Source organism: Perna viridis, chromosome 11 (genome assembly GCF_037379345.1).
Source record: "Perna viridis isolate PV_CMFRI_1.1 ecotype Kerala chromosome 11, ASM3737934v1, whole genome shotgun sequence".
Taxonomy (NCBI): Eukaryota; Metazoa; Mollusca; class Bivalvia; order Mytilida; family Mytilidae; genus Perna; species Perna viridis.
This window is the reverse complement of record NC_142455.1, coordinates 29,091,765-29,117,153: the sequence shown is the minus strand read 5'-3', so window position 1 is coordinate 29,117,153 and position 25,389 is coordinate 29,091,765. Positions and strand designations below refer to the sequence as shown.

At 32.3% G+C, this 25,389-nt stretch overlaps 1 protein-coding gene and 1 long non-coding RNA gene across 2 annotated transcripts; one reads left to right on the top strand and one right to left on the bottom strand.

The window, feature by feature from the left end:
• On the top strand, window positions 1–2,665 carry LOC148603629 (uncharacterized). The gene is made up of 2 exons (XM_088553185.1): window positions 1–83; window positions 1,260–2,665. The coding sequence occupies exon 2, from the start codon at window positions 1,267–1,269 to the stop codon at window positions 2,596–2,598; it is 1,332 nt and encodes a 443-aa protein (XP_088409311.1). The 5' UTR covers window positions 1–83; window positions 1,260–1,266; the 3' UTR covers window positions 2,599–2,665.
• Window positions 2,666–22,038: 19,373 nt separating this feature from the next.
• On the bottom strand, window positions 22,039–23,054 carry LOC148603628 (uncharacterized). Its single transcript, XR_015916622.1, has 2 exons — window positions 22,966–23,054; window positions 22,039–22,557 (listed from the first exon to the last, which is right to left on the bottom strand). It is a non-coding gene; the product is annotated as an uncharacterized LOC148603628 (long non-coding RNA).
• Between the last annotated feature and the right edge of the window lie 2,335 nt (window positions 23,055–25,389).

Sequence of the window (25,389 nt, the reverse complement as noted above, 5' to 3'; positions counted from 1 at the left end):
CATTTGCATAATAAATAAAAAGGCACAATGTAATAAATCGGTATCTATATAGAACAAGGGTGTAGACCGAGAAAGCACATAAAGTAAGTTTGATAAACACACTAATATCGCATACGTACGTACACAAATACATTTATACTGCAATCGTTCTATTTAAGCAGTCAAAATGCATTGATCGTATATTTACAAGTGAAATACGGTCACTAACTGGATATAACTGTGACGTCATGAACGTTACATTGTCTTGAAGTAACCAGGATATCATCAGCTTGGAATAAAACCATTGTTTTGCTAACTTTAAACACCATTCATTATTTGCTATTTCGTTAGAGTATAAAGATAATAACAGTTCACTGGCTTGACAAAAAAATCGGCTTGCCGTTCTAAGCCTCATCCTTTAATCAGTTTTATGTCGATGCACTGTTTATGTCTATATAAACGTTTCTCCATAATGTCAATGATTTATTGACAGTCGGTCTCCGAACACAGCTTTTTTTTTTTATAAAGTAATGAAAATTAAATGATATGTAGAAATGTTTTGAATCTTCTCTTTGTTTGTGTATTATTGTCCTATTTATTTCCATTTCGGTAAATTGCAGCAAATGTTACATTATATGGTTTTGACACAATACACACAAACAGATTTATCATATTCCAATTAACACAAATGTTCAATATCAACATTGGTGTACAAGAATGCAAATTATAATTCACAACTTTTATAATGAGTTTCATTTTATTGAATGAAAGACTAAAACAAATAATACTACAATTTTTTTGTTTATGATAAATCATTGTAACGTTGCATAATCATGACATCGAAACATCTGTTAAACTTGGAAATAATTCGTAAAATATTTATTTGTGAAATTCGTCCTTAAGGGATTATGAAATCGAATGTGATTAATAGTTTAGTTTATCTTTTAAACACGTAAGCCTAAAACATCATTCTTTAATTACAAAGATTGCTAAAAAAAACACCTGCAATAACGACAATATGTTACGGTTTGTACCACGGCTAATGCGGGTTTGTCGATGGAAACGTTGTTACTGTTCATGAATAATTGTTCATGGAGAAAACAATTTCTGTTTGGTTGAAAACGCAAATTTTCATTGTAACAGAGTGTAAATACTCAATAGTCTAATGAAATAAAGATTTTAAATCTGCTAACATTATGGATTCTTAAAGAAAACATAATTGCTACATTGACAACTACACTTTTGTTTTCATTTGAAATAAATAATGTTTGATATTGTAGATTTAGAATGCAGACAGTTTTGACAATTGTGGCATTTTCATGTGTTTCGGCACTAGACATACCATTTGGTAATTTTAACAATGGACAACAAACACGCTACCATGCCATGGCTTCGCTTATTGACGAAGAAATGTTCCCACACAATGGCTATAACTTGTTTCAGCACAACGACATGCATGGTCAAATGAATACAAATGGTCAGGACCTACAAAGCTATTTAGACGATCTTCCCATGGGGACAGGTTTAACAGGAAGAAACATGCACAATAACAATTTCAATGGGCAGGATCTCCAAAGTTATTTAGATGATCTACCCCCAGGGCAAAGAATGAATGGTGGAGGGTTACGACAGTTTCCAGATCATGTATACGAAAACAAATTTAAATTTAACAGAATGGGAGGTCATCAATCACAATTTGGCACACAAAACCATAAAGTTGTAGGTGATACCATGAAAGCTACAACAAGAACTATCAATTCTTTTATGGAACCATTTCAAAGAATACGTTCAATGAACAATATGAACTCTAATCAGTTTTTAGGATTATCGAAAGCCACAGATTTAGGATCTAACATCAATAGAATTACGAATCATCGCGAATCTCCAGAACCAACTTCCTTCCATCACCAAATCAGGCCACATGCTACACAAATGTCTAAACAACGTTTTGCTGAATCGACAAGCGCATTGTTCAGAGAACCTAAATCTGCGAACAGCAGATTTCCAAAACATTCTACTCTAAACAATGTTATTTCGCAAACGGTTATAACCGAACCGTCACTTTCTCCCATGGGACTAGGTGCTTTTTTAACAAAACAAAACCCAATACAAAAACTATTATCGCCTTCCAAGCCATCAACCACTTCAACTTTACAAGACAACAGTGCTACAAAAACGTCTGTTGATAACCAATCAAAGTTGCCTATTCAGAAATCATTGTCGGCTGTAAGTAATACGTTCAGAATGGGTAACAATAATCAAGTGAAAGAATTTTCACCGAAGACAGCAAAATTTCAAAACAAGCACATTGTTGCAAATAATTCCCCAATTTTCACTAAAATGAAAACAGACAGCAGCCTAAATCAAAAGACAGGCCTCCAAAAGGAAAACATATTGTCGAATCTTAATGCAAGTAATGATAAAACAAGAGCAGCTAAGACATTTACAATAAATAAACCTATTATTCGTAAGATTAAAAACAATATTCCGACTTTAGAAACTGACACAATTAACACAATGAAACCAATTTATCGAAGAATCAAGTCGTTTTCTCCATCAATGGTAGCAGCTTTTAAAAAATTCATCATGTCCAAAGCAAAACAACAAAGCCAACTGTGATATGTATTTTTATTATTATTGTTGTCGTTGCAAGTATGTGTTTTTGTAATAAAATATATTAAAATTTTCAAGGCTTTAATTTTAGTTTCCATCGGAAGCGTCTGTCAGCTGCTAGTCAATGGTGATTTTTTTTTTATTTACACAGACATTGAAGCGATGGTTCTTTGCATTAACAAAAAGACAACTCTACAGAAAATCTAGTATCTTTTCACATGGGATATAATCATACTGTGTATTGCTTAATTCATATATTTATTGGCAGGTTGGGGAGTTTTTGTTGCGTTCTGTAGCAAAAACAAACAAAACAACAAAAAACACCTTCCCCAAGTAATAACTTCTAAATAAAATTCGGTTGAAGTAACAAACATGCATATATATATATTTTTTTTTAATTCGTAACACAATATCAATATTCTTAGGGCGTGTTTAGGGTTTCCTTCTTACAGAAACACAATATGTGTAAAGCAACATTTTATAAAATCGCGGGTATGCCTCCTGCTAGCCATAACAAATTAGACTGTCTTCTTTCAAACTTTGAAACAGGCACAAATACAAGAATCCCAACGAATATCCAAATAATGCCAACGGTCATCTTTTTGCCAATTGTGCTAAACATACATGCGTCAGCATAATTAACGTTCTAATTATAATATTGATAAATTATTGTACCCATCTATTATGTCAATAATATGCTTTGTCATTAGCCTTGTTGTGTCAGATATGCATGTATTTGATAATAACAGAAACACATTGTCATTTTCATACTAATATCAACGCCTACAACTGTCCAATAAATAACCTTTCTGCACCAAGTTTTCTTGTCTTTTTTCGTTTGCAAATATAAATGTGGAAGAAATGTGACAAAACAATTCAAAAGATAAGAATGGTTGCCCTAGAAATTTTTCGTTTGCAATATTTCTTTTTTAATTAATAATCTCAAAATTCTAAGCGTTTTTTCCATGTCATAAATAAGTTAATTTTCTGATAACTGTGTACCATTCTGATAGCGATGTCAAAATGATTTTTTTAGGATGCATATGTCATGTATTGTGTATTTAAGAAAAAAATATTCCTCAATTTTGGTGCGTTATTTTATTTTATTTTAAACGCAAGATGAAGACAGCAGTGCACTTTAATTCATTGCACTATCAACCAATCGGATAATGAAAAACAGTGACAGTAGTTGGAATAATACGTTATAATCATTGAAATTAGGCAGATTGCCGATCAAATGCAGAGTTTTTTTGGAAGCTATATATATAATAACCACATGCCGAGTGACACGTGGTGATTTAATTCACTCGAGAGAAATTTCGTCATTTTGAATTCGTTTCGTTTATCTCCATTCGTGCACAAGAAAGAAATCCTAGATCTTCGATGTCGACTCATGTCAAACCTTATTAGTCTGTCTTTGTTATGCACTACCAGTAAGCTTTATGTTGAATTTGAATTATTAAACATTTATGAAGAAATATTTAAATTTTCCTTTTACCTTGGTTTTTAATCTACTCCTTTTATACAATGGATATCTTTTATCAAAATGACAATCTAAATGATGAAGTGAAAACATTAAAGTTTGTCATTCGCTGCTTAAGGTGTTAAAAATATGAAGTGTAAGTATAATATTAAAAAACTTCTGTAACCATTGGATTTATACATTTTGACAAACTGATTTAATGGTCATTCTAAGATGTTGTCATTATTAAATATTTACTATGCGTAGAGTTACACTTTGCTTATCTCATTAAATTATACGTATAAATAATGTTGCATGATTCGATGATTCTCATTTCTATTTATATCAGCCGCGCCCAAAATAACCGGATTTATTTTAGAAAGACAAAATGAAATTAACCGAAAAAGCGTTCACAATCCTGGAACAAATGAATAAAAGAAAGATGTCAAATATAATTACAGGATAGAATTTATCACTTTCGATGTTTTGTTGAGTGGTTGTATTTCATTTTAGATTCAAGTGCTAGCATGCGTCATTAGAAATGTGCTACGGTTCTATGGTAAAAGCTCTTACACGCAAATGAAACATCAATCTAAAAGAGGAGGTGAAAACATTAAGGGTTGTCGTTATTGTGATTTCAATTCGACCATTTTTACTTGAACCATGTTGTTGGTGTAATTGCATTGACTGTGTCGACAACTAAATAGAAACCTCCCTGTACACACAGCATTAAAAAGATACATCCAACAATTTGCATGTTTAAAAATATGAAAGTTCGTAAGAACTGAAATGCAATATTTTTTTTTTCTTTTGACCTTACGTCCTGCTGTTTGCACCCCCATTCTGATGTTTACCATACCGTAACGGTACACCAGGTTTATTAGTCCGGTTGGCTTATTTACTCGTGTTTCTTTGTAAGTGTTAATTTTGTTATTTCATCATTCTCATCCCCTAGGCACCGTATTATTTATCAAAAACAATATATACCTCATAAAAACTTCATTGTGTTCGTTTTAATTATAACATTAATACAGTTTCATTTAAGAGACTGTCCATGTAGACACCAGATAGTCCCTATGATATGGATGGCACATTTATCCAATAGAATTTTGTTTTCCCACGAAATGTTTATATCATATATATTTCAAATAGTACAATGTTTTTTTTTAACCGACAATGAATGACTCAGAAAAGGGTTTTCAATTCGTTACGAAAGCAGCCAAACTGTGTACATCGTTTTTTTCTGTCACCGTTGCAATTAATCAAAAACCAACATTCAACTTTGAGAAAGAATGCATTTGCGATATGAAATAGATGAAATATTTTTGAAAACAAAAGTTGTCATGCCACTCACTGCCTGGTTTTTGCGTGGACGCCCTCTTAACAAATACAATTCTTAACAAGTAAACATGATAATTATTTTTCTTATCAGCATCAATGTCAGCGTCTCCCGCAAACTTTGGGGTGACATTTTTGAAAGTGATTTGTTTTACTATAAGTACCATAAGTATCACGGGATGGAGATTAGAGCTACCTGTCATTTTAGGAGAATATAATAGAACTTCCTTGAAATGTACTACACTTCGCTGTAAATTTGATTTCATTGTTTAACCATATAATGAAATCTGCAAATTAGCAAAAAGCACGCAGTTTTTCCGTATGATAGTAATGGACAAACAATACCGTTTGACAAGATGTAAGTTTCTAAAGCCTGTGAATTATAGCCATAATTGTTATAAAGTTTTATGGATATTTGTATATTATTAGTGTCCTACATTATTTTTTAAAGAAACATATATATATATTTTAAATTTATTTTATGTTAACATGTTGTGTATCACTTCTTATACGTCTTTGTGCAAATTATATCATTAAAAACTTTGATTTATTTTTGTCATTTTTACTTGAAGCATGTTGTAGGTGTTGTTCCGTTGACTGTGTCGACAACTAAACAGAAACCTCCCTATACACACAGCATTAATAAGAAACATCAAACAATTTGCAATTTTTAAATGACAATGCTAGGGATATTGATGAGTTGTTTTATTTACCCGTACACCGAGACATTTTGAATGTGATGTGAATAAACAGTTGCTAGCATATAGCGTGTGTAAGTATAATATAACACTTTCTAAATTTCATTTGCTGGAAAGAATCTTACAGGATCCTTGCCTGTAATGAGTTTCATTGCGGCAGCAGTTAGTGTAAATCCATTGCCAACGAAGTCGTGTATGTTTGGTTTGTCTGGGGTATCTACTGTTGGAGACTTGTGTGTTGGTGCTTCGCTTGAGATGAGTCGATTATTCAATCTGTTATCTGGAATAAAACGATTGCCGGGATTTACTCTAGACATCAAAGAATCAAGTAAAAATTGCATTAATCCTACTCTACTGATTCGCCTGTTGAATATCCTAGTTGTTTGAGGTGCAATTGTAATAAAACGATTTAATAATTTGTTATTGTGAAACGTTCCGAGTCTCACTTGTCTATTCCCATGATCTGCTGACCAAGGATGTTGACGTTGTATATGAACAATACGACTATTCCATCTATTGTGTAATTTAGGTATTAAATAATCTGATCTTAAGGTTATTCTATTTCGTCTATCTCTCATTTTGGTATGCAAGGCTCTATATGGAGCATTTGCAAACAATGCATTTCTTTTTTCTCTACCTTGTTGTTGCCATAGTGATAGTTTACCTGGTGTACTGTTATATTGAAACCTATCTGGATCCATCCATAGTAACCGTTGTTGGATATCCCGGTTCATACCATGTAAAGGAAATTTATTCATAGGGATTTGGTGGTTTATTCGATTATGATATATATTGCTTAATAGTGGCTTTAGTTGAACTTTCGGGTAGTCATTGTTAAAACGTGTTGATCTTACGTTGTTGTTATCGGTGTCAATTAAAAAGGCTTTTGCACGTTCAACTATGAGATTATTAACAAATATCTGTTTTCGTGTCCAGAATAGCTTTACATTATCTGGAGTTTTATCTAACACACCACTTTCGACATCTACCGTCTCTTTCATATAATCTTCTGGGTGTTCTATATCCGGAAATATAAGAGTATGCTTCGTTGGTCTATTTGAGACTCGCTTTGGTCCCTCATCGTCAGCTTTCACAATATTCCACAGCACAAAAACGCCAGAGCATGCCAGAAACCATGGCAAACAAATGGGAATACAGATTTCCATCCCTTTCAGTAGAAGTTTACGTCCTGCAAAATAAGTAAAATATTTGTATAATTTTGCCTATTATAATTGAAAAGTTGTCGTTTAAATCAACGAATTAAGAATAAGTGGTGAACAGTATTGATTGTTTGTATGCTTTAATATAATATCGTGATTAAAACAGGCAATTGTTCATGGGAACCAAATTTCATTGTTTTTCGGTGTGATTGAAGCACGATAAATTGGCGACGAAATATGCATGCCTCACCTGAAAACATCAAGAAAATCTTCCAATTGTAAATCTGATCATCAAAACCACGAAAATTAAGTTAAATAAAAAAGGAAAAAGATGCTTACATATATTCTATAGAAGTTTTCAAATTAAGTCCTTCGACAAACTAACGCTTTTTTATGCTTTTTTTAATCTTTGTTCGTAAGCTTTTGTACCTGTCTTTAAATTAGTTCCTAAATACTAATGACCCTGCAAATAGATTCTATTCAAAGTGTATATGTATTTTTTTTAAATAATGAACAGCTTAAAAATACTACAGACATACCTCTACAATGGATCGATGTTCAGAATCCGAATATATTAACTACTTTTTATTATCATTTAGTTGTACTTACTACTAACTTTTGTATTGTAATACAATATATGTTCTATGGCGGAAAAGACTTTTGAAAAAATACCAAAGCTATCAAGTAATTAGGAGTTTTACGTAATGCATGGAATTTATTTAGCATTTTTCTATTTCTTTGATTTATCTTTTTTCAAAACAGGATTATATTAATTGCAAATAATTACTTCCGCCTTTATCAATCATTTTTCGTGCAAGGATTTAAATTACACCACAACGCCAAAAAGCACTCTTATTTGGAGACGTAAGGGCTACATAAAAACTGACGTCTTACCTTATAAGTTGTACGTAAGTAACTAAGTAAGTAAATATATTATTTATTATAGTGACATATGTATTAAAAATACATATTTATTATTTATTGCACCTTTTTAATACAACTGAATTTTGAAGTCTCATGGTGAGTTTCACATTACAGGTCTGGTTTTTATTTTGTTGTTTGTTTTTTGTTTTTTGTTTTGCTTTTTTTTTTGTTTTTATTTTGTTTTTTGTTTTCTTCTGGGGAGAGTCTTATTTTTGTCTGTGGATTTAACCACTAAAAATCTTTATACTCGTGGAAAATGACCGCACAACCTTTTACATTCATAACAAACTATTCAAATACTAAAAAATACCAGTTTTATATATTCTAAATTTCTATATGCTGTACACGTGTTCCACCTCTCATCAGCAGCATTAAAATCAAACATGTATGAAGATCATAATCAATATATTAGTTGTATACAAGACGTACTCATAACCAAATCTATCGAAAGAGGAAGCCAAATCCATCACCGAGAGGTTCTATCATATGCAATGCAAGGAATGAAGCCTCTGTGTTTTACGTATTTTTGAATTTGGAATACTGCAAAATTTCATAAAAAGGGTAAAACTCTATGCAATGTGCTTTCTTTCCAACATCTCATTTTATTTAAACATTCATTCCTGTAAACGTCACCAAGTATGTCAGATCACTTATCTTGCTTTTTTTGTTGTTTTTGTTTTTGTTTTTTGTTTTTGTTTTTGTTTTTTTTCGGAACAAGTAATCCACAAGTGCTCATGGTCATAGGTAGCCCTTTACGGCTGTGCAGACATGGTTAGTTCTTTCAGTACACTAAATTATGTGTTTTATTTGAGTTATCTTACCATAATTTTTTTATGTGAAGAAAGTGTGTATATAATATTGATTCATTGTCTGGTCTTTGTCCATTGATGGTGTTATTTCCGCTAGAACCTTGGTTCCCTTGAATACTCTTTTTTTAAGACGGAATTTCAGTCTTCAATGGTATATTAAACAGAGATAAAACGCTTAAGATCCTTGTGAAATATGGGGACTTGCGTTCAGATTCGAAAATGAGGAATTTTCTTCCGCATCTTTGCTTTCAAGTGTTCTCTTCTCGTCATTGTGTCTCCCACAGTATGCAGGTACAATACATGAAAATATACAATCTTTTTTAACTTTTTTAGATGTAATAAGAATGCTTAATGTTGCTCATACATGAAAGTTTAACCCTACAGATTTTCTAGTCTACTAAGTATTTGTTTTTGTTATCAGCATACTTTGAAATGTTAATTAGAATTGGTGATAGAATATGCTTGTAGATTTATTAAGACTACGTAAGTGTGTATATATATATATATACAACGTCTAAGAATGTGACGACTCTATTCGCTACACTGCTCCATCGGATCAAATTGATACAGGGAAGATATGTAAACGTATAGAAAGGTTTGGAAAATTCCTGGCCGGGTCATTCCTCCTCGTAAGATTAATCTAGGGCTGTAACTTAGTACACGATGTATGGTAGTACGGGACAGTTCATTTAGATGTTATTATGTAGGATAGAGGATCAAATTAATGATGCATGTCACAACAAATCGTTGGGAATTTTTCAAACCTTTCTATACGTTAACATATCTTCCCTGTATCAATTTGATCCGATGGAGCAATGTAGCGAATAGAGTCGTCACATTCTGAGACGTTATATATATATATAAAATCAAATCAATGCTATACCCAAACTCTAGAATAAATGCAAGGTTGCACATTTGCAATGCAAATTTGGTCGTTCCCTCAGCGGGATACGAACTCCTCTTCTCTGACATCTATGGCAACACTGCCTGCACTAACTCCAACACGATATTCAGATTTCATGTATAAACAAATCCGATCTTTTAATTTCTTTTTTTTTTAAATGGTTCCGAGCACTTTTCTGACATGTTTTTTACAATCTCTTTTTTTTTTAATAAGGGTCGCCAGATTGTTGAATCATGTTTTTGGCAACATTTACCAACAAATATCTTGCACATTCAAGTACTAAGTTTAGGTTCAAATTATCTCCCTTTGAAAGGAATTTTTCAGAATAAATTATGTTATTTTGAAATTATGTGTTATTAATCGCATTTAACTTTGAAAAAAAATAATAATACTATTTGTATGTCAAAAGTATATATTCTGATACAAACTATTAGCATGCCTCAAATGAGATGACTATCGGTGTAATAGGTGTGATCTATCTCGAGGAGGTAGACCGAGGGTAAGGGACTTAACTCTTTAAATCAGTGATATGTTTGTATCATATTATTCAATTTCACCAAAGCCTATCAATCTTTCCTTTGAAACAGAATGAAATCAGTCCAAGTTACTTAGATGCTTACATGAGATTGATGTAAAATAGTGAATATAAACGTTCCAATAATTTGTAAGATTTTTGTCCCTTAGCCTAGATCTACTTCCTTGAGTTAGATATCAACTAAAGAGAAAATACCAAAGCTGCATTTAGTCGTGGACAATTTTATTTGGTGAAAAGGACATATATTGCCACGCTTGCAAAAGTAACTCCAGATGCTTTGCAAAATTATTTCTTACCAGGACCATGATTTAAAAACGCCTAGCCCCGAGAAAATCGAAGGATTGAGAGCTTCTACTGTGTGTTGATTTGATTATACGGCATACAATAACGATGCTCAGGGAATACAGTATGTCTTCATGTAAATTGATCAAATGACGATTCTTAAGGTAGTTAGCTGGACAATTGAGAAGGTTTTTCAAATTTTCGTACATACATTCATTCAAATACCCAGTTTGTAATTTGTATATCTCCATCTTAGACTAAATATAGTAGTTTACCAGATGTTCATCAATTCATCAAGGGAAGTCTTACTTTTTCTTCTGAACATAACTATTTATTTGTATCTGCTATCGTAGTAAACTATCCCTTGTCCTTGAATCATTTTTCAGTAGAGACAATGCATTTGAGATTCTGTATGGGACAAAAATAATATGGATATTCCTAACTCCCTGGATATTTTTTTTCATTCGAGACAATAAATAAGAGATGATGTATTGGATTAAATTAATATCTTACCTTTAATTAAATATCCCATGGAACTGCCTACGCCTAAAGACTTTCATGGCCAGATTGTAAATCTAATTCTTCATTCAATTATTCAATTACAAGAACTTCGTTTTTCCTGACGTTTTTAAGAAAAAATATAATTAATTAGCATACAAGGTAAAATTAGTCTCAACTAAACTATTGTCACTTTATCCCAATAAAAGACTTAGAAGGGGAAATTGAAATCATATTTTTTTTTCTTCGAAACGACATTTGATATTAATCACTTAATAGATATATACCAATTGATTGTTACATCATTTCATGATTTATATTTTTCCACAATGAACGTTTTCAATTTTCCTTGTTCTGCTGACATATTCGGCAATAAAATCGAAATTTGATGTGACTCTATTTGTATTATACATAAAAAATTCAGGTTGCACCTACGCTCTTTCTGTATTTAGTAACATCCATGTGGTTAATTGAAAATCATAATTAATATGAATATACATATCTTGGAACTGACGTATATATCAGTATTATGATATAACAGACGTTTTTTATTGGTCAAGACTTCGCTATTGATGCAACTTTTAATCTTTATCAATGTTGTCTAACGGTCCTACATGTACTAAACCAGAGTGGTCCTACATGTACTAAACCAGAGTAGATGTAAATTTAATGTCCAGTGACATAGTTGAAGTTGAAAGGAAAGCTTTTTTTTTTCTTTTATAGTCATTAAGATTACATTCACCCTTCAGTAACAAAGATATTAATGAAAGAGGTAAACTTTGGGTTACCATGGTTACATTTGAGTCTGACATAGTTGAAGTTGAAAAGAAAGCTTTTTTTTTTATAGTCATTAAGATTACATTCACCCTTCAGTGACAAATATATGAATGAAAGAAGTAAACTTTGGGTTACCATGGTTACATTTGAGTCCGATGTACTGCGATCCTAGTTTTCGCTACGGGAAGATGATATCTACTGTTGAACTATATGATGGCAGATTTGCGGTCGCCTAACTGAAGTATTGATGTATTGAAGTCTTGTATTGTATAGAGTTAGCACGTGGTAAATATCATTTGTTTTCTTGGAAGTAATTTATTTTATTTTTTAACAGTGAAAAAACCTGATTGAAATGATATTTAGGTTTCAAAATCAATATGAGAATTGCAAGGCAGTGAAAATAGCATCTTCAAAAGCACAAATTACTGAGTAATTACTTATATGTACGGGATGGATAAGGATGAAGACAGGATTACACTGGCCAAACCTTGTTTTTTAAATCAAATGTGGATAGACAAATTACTTTTTAGTGCTGCCATACACAATCGAATGGTTGCTTCTTGATTACAAAGTCGATAATAAACTATTGAAAATTATTGATAAATTATTTCTAAAGAGTAAAAAGCCAAAATGAAGATACAAAAACGGGACAACTGGTAGAACGGATGAGGTTCACCTTTAGGGAAACCATTACAATCTCGTGCTCGACAATTTTATGAATTTTAAATCAGAAATCAGGAATTTAATTTTTCATATGCAAAGATCTAAACCTTCAAGTGGTGTCAGTAGTCCAGTAGTACATATAGCATATCGCGGAACGCTTGAAACATCAACTAAATTACAATGCCCTGAGACTGATTTCCAGATTGTTCGATTTTTAGAAATCCGGAAGTAGTTTGTACATTTTGCATATTGCCATTGTCTTACAATACAAAACAAAATCGGTCAGTGTAATTACTGTCCAGAAGAGGCTTAATGAAAGCGATGTAGTGCTGTTGCAGACATTTATGATTGTGATTCTTTCGTTAATAATCATATAAACCTAAATATTTGACAGCTGACCTAAGTTAATGATCCATCCTGTAAAGAAAAATTATCTTTGTATACGCCAGCAATCACAAAGTATGGTGAATATACTGGAATTACTCTGTCTGTCTGACAGTCTGTCCATTTGTATCTCCACTTTTCTTTTTTTATCAGAAATAAGTTTTGCCAACTAAAACCTGGGAGCATGGACCAAGTGCACCGGTAGGGTGAAGTCAGAGACCTTGGTTTAGATAAAAACCGTCGCTGCACCCTTGTATCCACACCCTAATTTTCCATCAGAGCCGCCACTGGACCACAATCTTAAGACTTAAGCTTTGACTTCTCACAGGTATGTCCGTCTTCAATGGCATCATTCCAGACCCTTTCTCATCAAATGATCAAACAAGTAAATAACAAGTCTGGGCCCGATACGGTTTTCATAGTATTTTCGATTATACAAAACATGCAATACAGGTTGTGGCGAAAACATTTTATACAGAAACTCTGTTACTTATTCCGTACATCAGATATTTTCCAAATCATCATCCAAATATACAGAGGAAGATGTTTACAAAATGCTGGAATTTTTAATCAACATGTTCATCCAGTGTGGTTGACGTGTTTTTCAACAAACGGTCGGCATTCCAATGGGAACAAATTGTGCTCCTTTACTTGCTGACCTATTACTTTACTCTTATGAGGCTGACTTTATAGCTGTTTTGTTCGGAAAGAAAGAATGTCGTTTGGCTAGATCCTTTAATCTCAGTTTCCGTTATATAGATGACGTATTATCTTACAATCCTAATTTCGGGGATTTGATACATCGCATCTACTCCAAAGAACTTGAGATAAAGGATACTCAACACTGTAAGGTCAGCCTCATATCTTGTCCTACACTTAGAAATCGATGGTAAAGGAAAACTATTGACCAAAATTTACGACAAACGTGATGACTTTCTATTCAGAATTGTTAACTTTCTTTTCACCTGTGGCAACATCCCTTCAGTACCTGCGTATGGAGTGTTCATATCACAACTCATACGTTATGCCAGAGCTTGCCGAAACTACGCAGACTTTTTGTATCGCGCTAGAACTCTAACAAATAGGCTTCTAGAACAGGGTTATGTTGCCACAAGATTGAAGTCATCACTAGAAAAGCAGAGGACGATTACCCTACCGGTGCATTTTGTCCATGTTCCCAGTTTTTAGTGGAGTCCGAGTTGCTCATTTGCTTTTGTTACTTTGTATGTATGATTTTAGTTACTTTATGTTCTTTGTTATGTATATCAGTTTTCCATGTCTGGACTTTGTCCCTGGATTGCATTCTTTTGATTACCGCTATAACCTTGGTTCCCTTGATTACTCTTACATATTTGTGTAAGTAAAAGACCACCTTTGCATTAAGTTAGGCTCTAATAAAAAAAATCATGCCCATGTAAACAAAAATAAATAACCTTTAATGCAAAGTGCACTTTTGTACAATGCACAAGGCTATGCAAAATTCGACATCTTTGAAATATATGAGGATAGCCATCATGCAGAACACTTTATCTGAAGGAAGATCATTATTGAATTTTACCGATAGCTTCCGATTAGCTCGTTGCGTCACTAAGTCACTTTGGTACTGATAAAAGTACGGATGTTAGTATGTAAACAAAGAATATTCCGTAGATATTTCTACGATTCTGTTTTATTATTACCAAAACATGCCGTCTTGTCAAGCTTATGATTGCACAGATGATAACAGAAGACTATTCAAAAAGGTTTTTGGACCGGCATTACAGGGAAAGAGTCCAAAATTGGAGCTTTCTTCGGACATCGTCTTCTTTACAATCTGACATCGTGTCTTGGCAAGTTAAAAGGAAAATCAATACATTTTGATAGGCGGTGCGCATTTTGGTCATAAATGGTGACTTTATATGTAATCAACCAACATTTTTCAGTATAAATGGCGACCTGTCCTCTCGGGGTAATCAATTTCATATGATTTTGTATTTCTTATATACGGGTAACAATACATTTTTTTTTCATTCACAAGAAAACATGGGATTAAAGCTCACGACACGAAAGTGTCCATCTAAAAATATTTTGTTACCAACGGAGACATTGATATAAAACTAGCGGATCTTAAAAGCGATAGTAACGCAGCCAATTCAAAACAAATGCCTATCACTCGAGGGATGCATGTACATGGCTTTTATAACAGTTTTAAGTACTTCAGTTTGATTACCAACAAAATCCCATTAGTAGCCCATTTGTGCGTGATGGGCTAACAATATACCAACAAAATGCAATAAAACTTTCTTCCATGTTTAAAAACGATTTTGAACAAAATCAATATCTACATTTTAATTCAGATATGTAAAATTCAAAGTTCCATAAATTTTGATTGATGCTGAGAGATCACAACACGTATACGGCATTCCGAAAATTTTCAATATTAATATTGGTGGTAATTTTGTTTTTATTATTTTTTTATGTTTTGGTTTTTAGCAACGACCGGGTCGATGTTGACGTTACAGTGCACATGATAGCGTCTAATAGCGTCGCGCATGAAGTGAGGGAAGTCGAGAGTTCAATTTTTGACAATACGATATATTCAATATTTTGAAATCCATATCTCCTTACTAATTACTGAGTACAATGTATGAAGAAATGTATTTGCGGTATTCTTCATTGGTTATATACCAGAAGGACAGTAAAGGAATGTTTACATACACCCTTAACTGTTACGTGCTTTGGAATCCAACTTATTGTTTTCAGACAACTTGAAGTTTTACACGCATACTTCAGCTTCTTAAAACCAAAATTTTTACTAAGACAAGTAAATGCTTAAGAAGTTTGTGATGTCGATATCCCTGTCGCAAACGCTTTTTCTATTAGGAAAATACAAGTAAGTCGGACCAGTCGTGAAAGGAAAATACCATAGAAGGGTGCTTCAGGAATAACACATCTAGGAATGGAAGATTAATAATAGGAAAATTAAAATCATGTCTTTTGTCATATTTTTGTCTGAAGGCTACCATGTTTTAGTGTAATATCTATATTTTAAAAAGTTAAGAAAGGAGTACGAGTACTATTATATTAAGACTATATTTAGACTTTGTCAACTTTTTTTCTTTTCTTTTCTTTTTTTGTTTTTTTTTGTTTTTTGTTTTGTAGATATCTTGAACATAGTTTTCGAAGTTAGTATTATTTACAGCGACAATGCTGTCAAAATATCCATTGGAAAACCAAAACCCGCCCCAAACGAATATGAATACTGTCAGTTAAACAAAGAGATTATCATATCTAATATGTGAAATCAATGTATTCATCCCGCTTTAAATAACTGAAAAATGCATTGTATTTGCAAGAAATGGAATAACAGCAAGATTAAAAAAAAATTGCAACTTGTCTTTTTAATTAGTTTATGTGGCTGTTGTATATACAGAGTCGAAAAGTTTTTGACACTCATAAAATATTTTACACCGCTATTTTCATATATTGCATTTAGTGCATTCTATTGTAATTTTAAGTTTTTTTCATATTGGTTAAAGTATTTGTTAATAATTAAATAATTTAGAAATACTAGTAGAATAATATTTGCTGGAAAATGAAATGAAACTTGATTAGAACAGGTTTTTTTTGTGACGTTTTCGTATCCAGTATAAGGTCAGAACTGTTGGATTATCTGTAAAATGTAAATGCCGAGGGGGTGCATCAGGAATATCACTGTCTAGGGATGGAAAATTAACATTCGGAAACTCAAAGTCAGCTCTTTGTTTTGTGATACAATGTAAATTTGTAAATTAAAAAGGCTGACATTCGGCAGCATTAGAACCAAAAATCAAGTACGTAGGAGATTCAATATTCAAAAATAATCCATCTAATCTAATTTTAATCCGTAACTTGAATGTTTGTCTTTGATATATGTTAATTTGCACTTAAATTTGAAATAAATACTTGCCTCCGCTGCAACAAATATATACAACCAAATACTGAGCAACGCTCATGAAAATGACGTATTGCCCTTATAACCTTTTTTTTAATATATAGACTCCTCCACTTCTTAAACCGGGCTTCAGTCGGACGAATACTAGAAAAGCGCCAAATAATTCAAACATATGAACCAAGAAGTCCATGAGAACTATTTTTGTTTGTTCGTTTGTTCGTTTGTTTGTTTGTTTGTTTGTTTTTGTATAATTGAGAATAAAATAATTCTTTGCCGCCAGTTGTTACTTTTGGCCATAACAATCCCTCGTTTCATATATAGAAATGATATATGATTGTCGACAATTAAAACTGACATGTAATTACATGTACATTGTACATGCATATGTAAAGTGGTTGAATAAAAATCGGGAAGAAAGTATACATTTGCATGGAATCCTAATTTTTCAGAGTTCTTATCTGACGAAATTTTACCCTTCCCCTTTTCCGCGTATAGTTTAGACCAGAATCTCTGATTAGGCCTGAATTGAACTGGTCAAAAAAAGAGCAGTCATCTGAGGATATTTCGACATTTATTTCGTATGTATACATGTAGCTACATATCTAAACAAAGTAAAGAGCGTCTTTGATTTGTCTTAATAAATTAGATTATTTATTATTCAAGGAATTTCCGTTCTTAATTTTGAAATCAGAATGTGACGATATCTGGGGGTATAGAGCGAAATCAGATCGAGTCTATTTTGATGATATACGAGAACAAGACAACCCCGGCGTTGGACATGCCGACAAAGTGCTTCCAGGTACATGTACTTACAATGTTATCTTTTAAAAAAAACCATTTAAAGCTTTTTTTAAATTGTTGGTGTCAAAACGGATTGCTATTTACATGTACATGTACTCAAAAAATAATGGATTTCAACACCTTGAATGACAAATCTAATTAAATGAAGTCTGTTAGAAAATGAATCTTGAAATTAAAACAGATTCGTGACCAGAAAAAATACTTTTATTATAATGGAGACAGTTTCACACAGCAAAATTGACAAAATAAATGTTAGAACGTGAAATTTGTACATGTATTTTTAGAAAATTTCAATCATTAATCAAAGCTATCAAGAAGGGTTACATGATATACGTGTACAAGTCGCAAAAGGTCAGAAATTAGTTTGCCGTTGATTCTCAAGCTAAATAACTTCGCGGTCATCATGGCATTCCATGCAAACATGACTGTTTTTTAATGATTCTATTTTTTTCATAACATACGAAATGGCTGCTTTTTAAATGCGGTCAGTATGTAAGCAGATGTGTACATGTAAATAATTTCTTATCCGTAGTTTCTATGAACGTGCTTATGCAAATTAGACAATAAACTTAAGTTTGAAAGACAGAGTGTGTAATTTTTTTCTATACATTGCACAAGCTTTTGTACAAAATCGTGTTATCTAAAGAGTCATGTTCGGTTAATAACAATATCGGCCCCGAAATATGTCAAATCAGAAGAGATGTTGCTTAATATCAAGTAAACGGTGCGCTTAAATTGACAAAACAAATACATTTTTGCTGTTCATCTATGTAAATCATAAAAACCGTAGTTCAAAACTAAGCTAAAACATAATTGCTCATCTGCATTAGTGGTGAAGAAATCTCGATTTCATTTCTATTAAAATTCTTCCTACAACTTAAATATTCCAGTTATAAAAGCCTATTGTATCAAGACAATATTTGACAAAATATTTAAAAATAACCATTTTTCATATTCACGGAATGCAGGCCATTTCGGCATTTTTTTCCAAAGGGACAGAACCCACCAACACACGACAACGTGGATTGCAGTCTCATTGGGAAAAGGAAGAAGAGCACATTTTGTTTTTGTTTTGTTTTGTTTTGTTTTTTTTTTTTCGTTTGGAAAGCTTTTTTTTAAACTAAATACAGGACAGGGAACTGGTGTAATCGAATGTAGCCTTTGACACGTGAACCACGTTAAATGGTAAAATAAATATTCAAATTGTGTGAAACGAGTTTGTTTTTCATGTTTTTGTGAAGTTTTTCCTGTATTTTTGTTTCATGTGTTTTTTCATTTAAGATTTGAATTTGAAACGAATGATAAGCAAGGACCTGCTTTCCTATAACCTTGGTTCCCTTGATTACTCTTTCCTAGATTGGAGATTGAACAATTATAGCCCAATTTGTCGTTTACAGTTGATAAGTATATCGTGTGCGATTAGTTTAGAGTGTCTGTACATGATTCAACAGATTATTCCATCCTCTTGTATAGTTACCACTTTTTATTAAAAAAAAAACTTTTCTTATATCCAGAACTTTCGTTAATAAAAACATATTCTGGATAATGCAATGTGTGTTCAATATAGAGGCACAGATTATTCAAACAATTAGTTAAGACGTATTACATTTATCTATCCAGACCTTTCAGACACAAATAAAAGCAATTTGTATCGAGATTCACGGGGAATTCATAGACGAGGCTTTCGAAAACTTGATATCCAAATGGCTAGGCTCACGGGGATATAATTCATAAAGCGAGATTTACATAAAGGTTATCAATAGGACGAAACTTACAGAAAGTTGATATCCATAGGGCGAGACTTAATTAGCGGGGAGGGTTTACTTTCGATGCAATAGTGTAATAAATAAATGAGTTTTGGACTTTGTTTTTATTAGTAAGTTAATCTTGTCAAAACCTGAACATTATATCCTGAAATTTTAAGTCTATGATAGTACATGTACAATTAGATATTTGTATTACTGTCATCGTGTGATAATGGAGATAATGTCAGCCTCAGTGTGAATCATATCTATAAATAATATGTGTTATTTCACTAATATTAAAAGAAATCTTTAACATTTGATAAAATATCATTGAAATACAGTAAATTAGCAGTATTCTCGGCAACTAAGTACAATTACATGTGTGTCAAGATGAACACTTTAGTAAACATTTAAAAGAGACGTTTAGGTTATTTGAAAATCTTGTGGAATTATTTCATTGACTTGTACTTTTAAAGCAGTTCATACTTATTGACTGGGTATGAGGAGGGTAGTAAGTTTATTTTCTCTATGGTACAACTACGTCCCGAGGCGAAGTAAAACTATTCACATAGATTTTGTAACGAAAAAGTATACTGAAGTATGATAAAAAGTATAAAGTTAGATGTTACAATGTTATGTAGCACTCCAGCTAAGAATCATGCAAAATCTGATTCATGGATGAAAAGCCTACATATTTTTATTTTTGATATTTTGTTAGAATTGCCAAAGTAAATAGATATCAACATTTGGTTTTTCATATAACCTATATTATTAGGAGATAAAAATTATAAATGCACTGTAGATTTCAAAATTTAGGGAGATTAACTCTGTCACTGACACTCAAATACAATACAATTTATTTGATTTTTCATTGTTGATTATCTCCTAAGATTAGATAGATTGGAATGAATAATTACATATTTCATAATATACACCCATAAAACAACTTAATTACATTAAATAAAAATGTGTAGCCTTTTTTTTTTTTTTGGGGGGGGGGGGTGTAGCACATTTTTCAGATCTTGCATGATTCTTACAAAGACTACTATTTATAATGTTTCTTTGTTATAAACGATACCATATTGCTTTCCTGTAGGATCATTGTGTATATTGGAACCGCACAGTCTATTCAAAAACGCGGATCGCAACTATCCCCTGCGCAGAAAATATATTCGCTATTTGAAAGCTTTTGAGAGGTAAACTTGGAAAGTCTAGAAGTGGTGAAACATTAAATATGGAGAGGAGATTGGTTTGGAGGAACGCTGAAGATACATTGTATGCATGCACGAAAAAGTTCCGAACGAGTTCAAATATGAGGTCTTTGCATATGCTTTGTCAATAATTAGATGGAAGTCAATAGTCATTTTTCGCACTTACGGAGTGCAAGCAAATTTAGAAAGTTTTCCAAACGGACGTGCATATGTAACCAACCAACACGCGACAATCTGGTTGGCGGTCTTATTTGGGAAAGGGAAGAAAAGTTAACACTTTTCTTTGAAACTAAAACTATTTTTACTTCCAAAAGTACCAATATTACTTTTAAATTAACAAAGTACTTAACGCAGCTCCAAAATATCAAATATTCGAATTTGAAGTCTACTGCTGTCCATTTCTTCGATCGGTCAGTAAACCAGTTTGTCAAGTTTGAGAGTCAGTTCCCTTTGTTTAAGATTTAAAATAAAGCAAAAAAGTTTGGAATATGAAAAAGGACTATTGCTCACTTACTCGCTTTCTGCTAGAGAAAAATATAGTAAATCCCTCTTTAATTTCTCGCATATTTGTTTTTCACAATTATCTTACACAATATTGTTTATACAGAAATTATTGTTTTTAACATCTTATTTACTAGTAATTTCATTGAAATAGTGTATGTTGAAAAAAGGTTTGTTTGATGTGTCAACAGCTATAGAAGGAGAAGAAGAAAAAAACATTCGAAATGTTATATATATTAAGCCTGGAATTTTTGTCAGTTTTTAGAACATGTAAAGCACGTGTAGATGCAATTACGGGACCGCCGAAAACTCTGTTGTCGGTTTTCCGGTCTTTTCGTTCATTTTCATGACATATTTGACCACAAACAATACTTAGTACATACATTTCATGCATTTCATTCATTTTTATGGACTCGTCGTCTTCTTAAACTATCTCGTTACAACCAAAACATGTCAATTTAAGAGGTTGAGGCTGACTTGATACAGAGAAAGTAACATGGATAAATGTGTCTGACTGTTTTAAACACATAATTGACAATAATACACTGTGCTTAACATAAGAACATCTTTAAACGACCATTTTTTAAATTTTTTTAAGGTCATGAACGCAAGTTTTGAAACCAATTTTCCTTAAACAAGCATTTCTACAAAAGACCTTTGATTATTCTAGCATACCACAGAAGAAGTACGAGACATTTTAGAAGGAAATAAATGCATGTACTTGTGGGATTTTTAAGCATTTATCCCAAGGTAGGAAAAATAACGACAGGCATAAGGATATGTAGACTAGAGTACTAATCACAACGGAGCTATCTTTAAGGCAAACTGATTAAAAATAAAATAACATGGAAATTTATTTATTCCACCAAAATATTTCTAACGCTAATATTAGCACAAAGCATCCATATGATATATCCATGCACTGTTTATCATTATTGTCCCATTATCACAGTATTCCTACGCGGGGTCAAAATTAAGGACATTTTGAACTTTACGCCTTTAAACATTGCAACAAGTTAATCCAGGATTTCTTGTCAGTGACACAAATTACACAATCGTTGTAGAGCTTACTAAATCGTTTCAAAAATTCCAAAATCAACCCAAAAATCTGCGAAAGACTCGCCTGCGGACAAATCTTGGTCTGTAAACTTGTCTGACGGCTGGACGTCTAAAGGTACTGGGATAGTAGTAGTCGGGATAATCCGGTGTATCTGGGGTGTCGTATGGTGAATCATATGGACTGTCAGGAGCATCGTATAAGTATCGATACTGTGCAGAAACACAAACGATAGCAAACAACAGAACTATCAAAGCTTTGAGATACATTTTGGTGAACGGACTTGGATTCGATCAGAATCAGCTGAAATAAAATTAAAAAAAATTAATACCTGATGTATCATCATGCATAGTCTTTGGTGTAAATTCCTGGCTGTATTTAACATCATGTTTTTTTTTACTGCTAAAACATTTTGCGAAAATGCATGCACTTTTAGGATTAATGAAACAGTGTGTATGTGCTCAACAGTATTTAATATGTTTTTTTTTCTAATTACTTTTTTCAATAATATTATCAATTTGTTGTTGTTTTTATCAAAATTCGAAGATTAAGAAGCGTAAATGACATGTATATTATTATTATAGTTCCTAAAAAAACTCATAATTTTTCTGCATAAGAAATAAAATATAATTTTAATTAAATGAAGGAAACCAAGTTAAAACATTAAAAAAAAACTTCTAAAATAATAAGATTTTGTATTTGTCTACTCACCTGCTGAGGGAAGATATCCGAATGCCTGTTACTGTCCAAGTGACCAAATATTGATAATAACGTCTAATTTATACCCCTTAATGATTGACAACTAATTACCGTGATTGATGGGTGATAAACTTTGGAAATGTACATGAAAAAAACACCTTTGTTTATACACCGGGTCAGCTGGGTTTAGGTAATGAATGACGCTTTCCCACACAAAATGAGGTTTCATTTTATTCAAATTTATTAGCAGCAGGAAGTGAAATATTTTTTAATTAGACTCGGAATGGATAAATTAAATCCATTCGGAAACTTTTAATCTTATTGAAAATATACAGTGTGAAAAAATATATGGACATGTGTATTAGAGATGTATTTATGATTATTAATTGCTATTAATCGTTTGTGATTTCTTGGCTATGTAATAAATGCATTTGTTTTAATTACAGTGTCATGTCTTTTCTTGTGTAATTATTACGTATCATACAATAATAAAACAATTACACACAATGTCATTGATATTTTGCCGCTGTATATGTACATGTATATCAGATGTACCTTTTGTAGACATACATGTTTTACGTGTAAAAAAAATCCTAATCATTTCGACGTTTATCAGAATTTAGTCTGTATCTCATGAAATTCTCAACTAGGGAGTCAAAGACGCCAACGTTAGATTCTTGACGAATTAGTCGCATTCTGTTTCAAAACATTTCATTTAAGAACCAGTCCATATAAAATTCAGACACTGCCTATGGTAAAGTTATTCGTGGTGTAGAAGCACCCAAGGAACAAACGATGCTTTGTTGGTCTACATATGTTGTATTTTCGTGTGACAATATTTTTTTTGTCTGTACTTAGATCTATACTTTTAGGAAAACTACCCTTTAACCTACCACTAAAATCAACCAAATCAAACCAAACCAAGAACGATTACTCTTGCATAGTGCTAATTTCATGTACAATATATATAAATGTTATCTCAAATTTCATCTTTATAAAGACTGCTACTTAAGATTTCTTACATGTATCATGGACATTAATACCTCATACAAATTTTACATATTCTAAAGACTGGTTTACGTGGATCATTGGAATGATCAACAAAACAACTAAAAGTCGTTACATTAGTACTAGTGGTAGGTCCAGGAGAGAGTGCCCGGGGTCCCTTTCAAAAATGTTATTAATTTACGCAAAGTGTAGACAAAACTGACAATTGATAGCCGTCTATAAATTTAAAGTTCGCCCCTATTCTGTCGTGGTTATACATGTATACACATATTTTTCAAGTTTATCCTATAGTTGTGTTGCTACGACGGAGTGTGCTCCCTTTCCTTTTATACATTCAAATACTTAACCAACACGGATGCACTTGAGCAGAAAGGATGTTTTCACTTGCAATATTACAATTTATTTTATGCAAACATTTCTTTAATTTCTTCAATCATACACTAAAGGTTTAAAGATACCAAGTATTTGTAACTTGAAAAATAGAATAATTATGATATGCACTATGTGCATTTAACTCTATTATAAACAGGACTAGATTCGAAATATGCACGAAATATTTATGCATTTACTTGAGTTCTGAGATTTATTATTTGACATACATGTATAATTGTATCAGTTGTTTGAGGCATGTGTGTACATATTAAATATGCATGTACCACTTGCTCTTAACATTCATTCTGTAATTGTGGTGCTAAAATTGAGGATGTAAATCATTTCTTCTTTGTCTGACCTTTCTACAATGAAATCCGAAATGACCTTATTCATAAACTGAATTCGCTACCCATGGAAATAGAAAGTAGTATTCTCTTAAGTGGGCATCAAGATCTTACAAACGAAATGAATGTAGCAAGAAGTTCTAACATTTATCAAGAAATCGAAACATTTCCTCGTTGTTTAAAATACTTGGAGGCGTCGGGTCCAAGTATTACCCAATTGATATTTTTTTTCCCCTGTACATCCTTGCAGTATGCTTTGTGTAATACTGTAAGAAATCTAATTCATGGGAGAGGACCATAAGTTTGACTAACTTGTGTCCTATCCCTTTTCTTCTAGTTGTGCGAATAAATTTCCCATAGATTAAATTCATTCTGATTAATTGCATGTACATGCATATTGTAATCATTATGTGATAACATATATTACACATGCAGTCACGAGCATTATTAAACTAATTTAACATATCTCACTGCCGCGTGTCGGTTTTATGATTAAATGATTTAATTAATATCATTTTGCGGTTGCAGATGCGTTCATAATGACGAATAAAGTTCGATTGCAAGTTCAAGTATTGAAAAACGAATATAATTGTCAAGATTTTATATTGAACTGTCATTTCTAATTCTATATATTTTTTTTTTAATATCGTGACATTATCGTTTTCTGGAATGTCTTAAACGCTGCATTTGTGGCTACAACTCGTGCGTATTT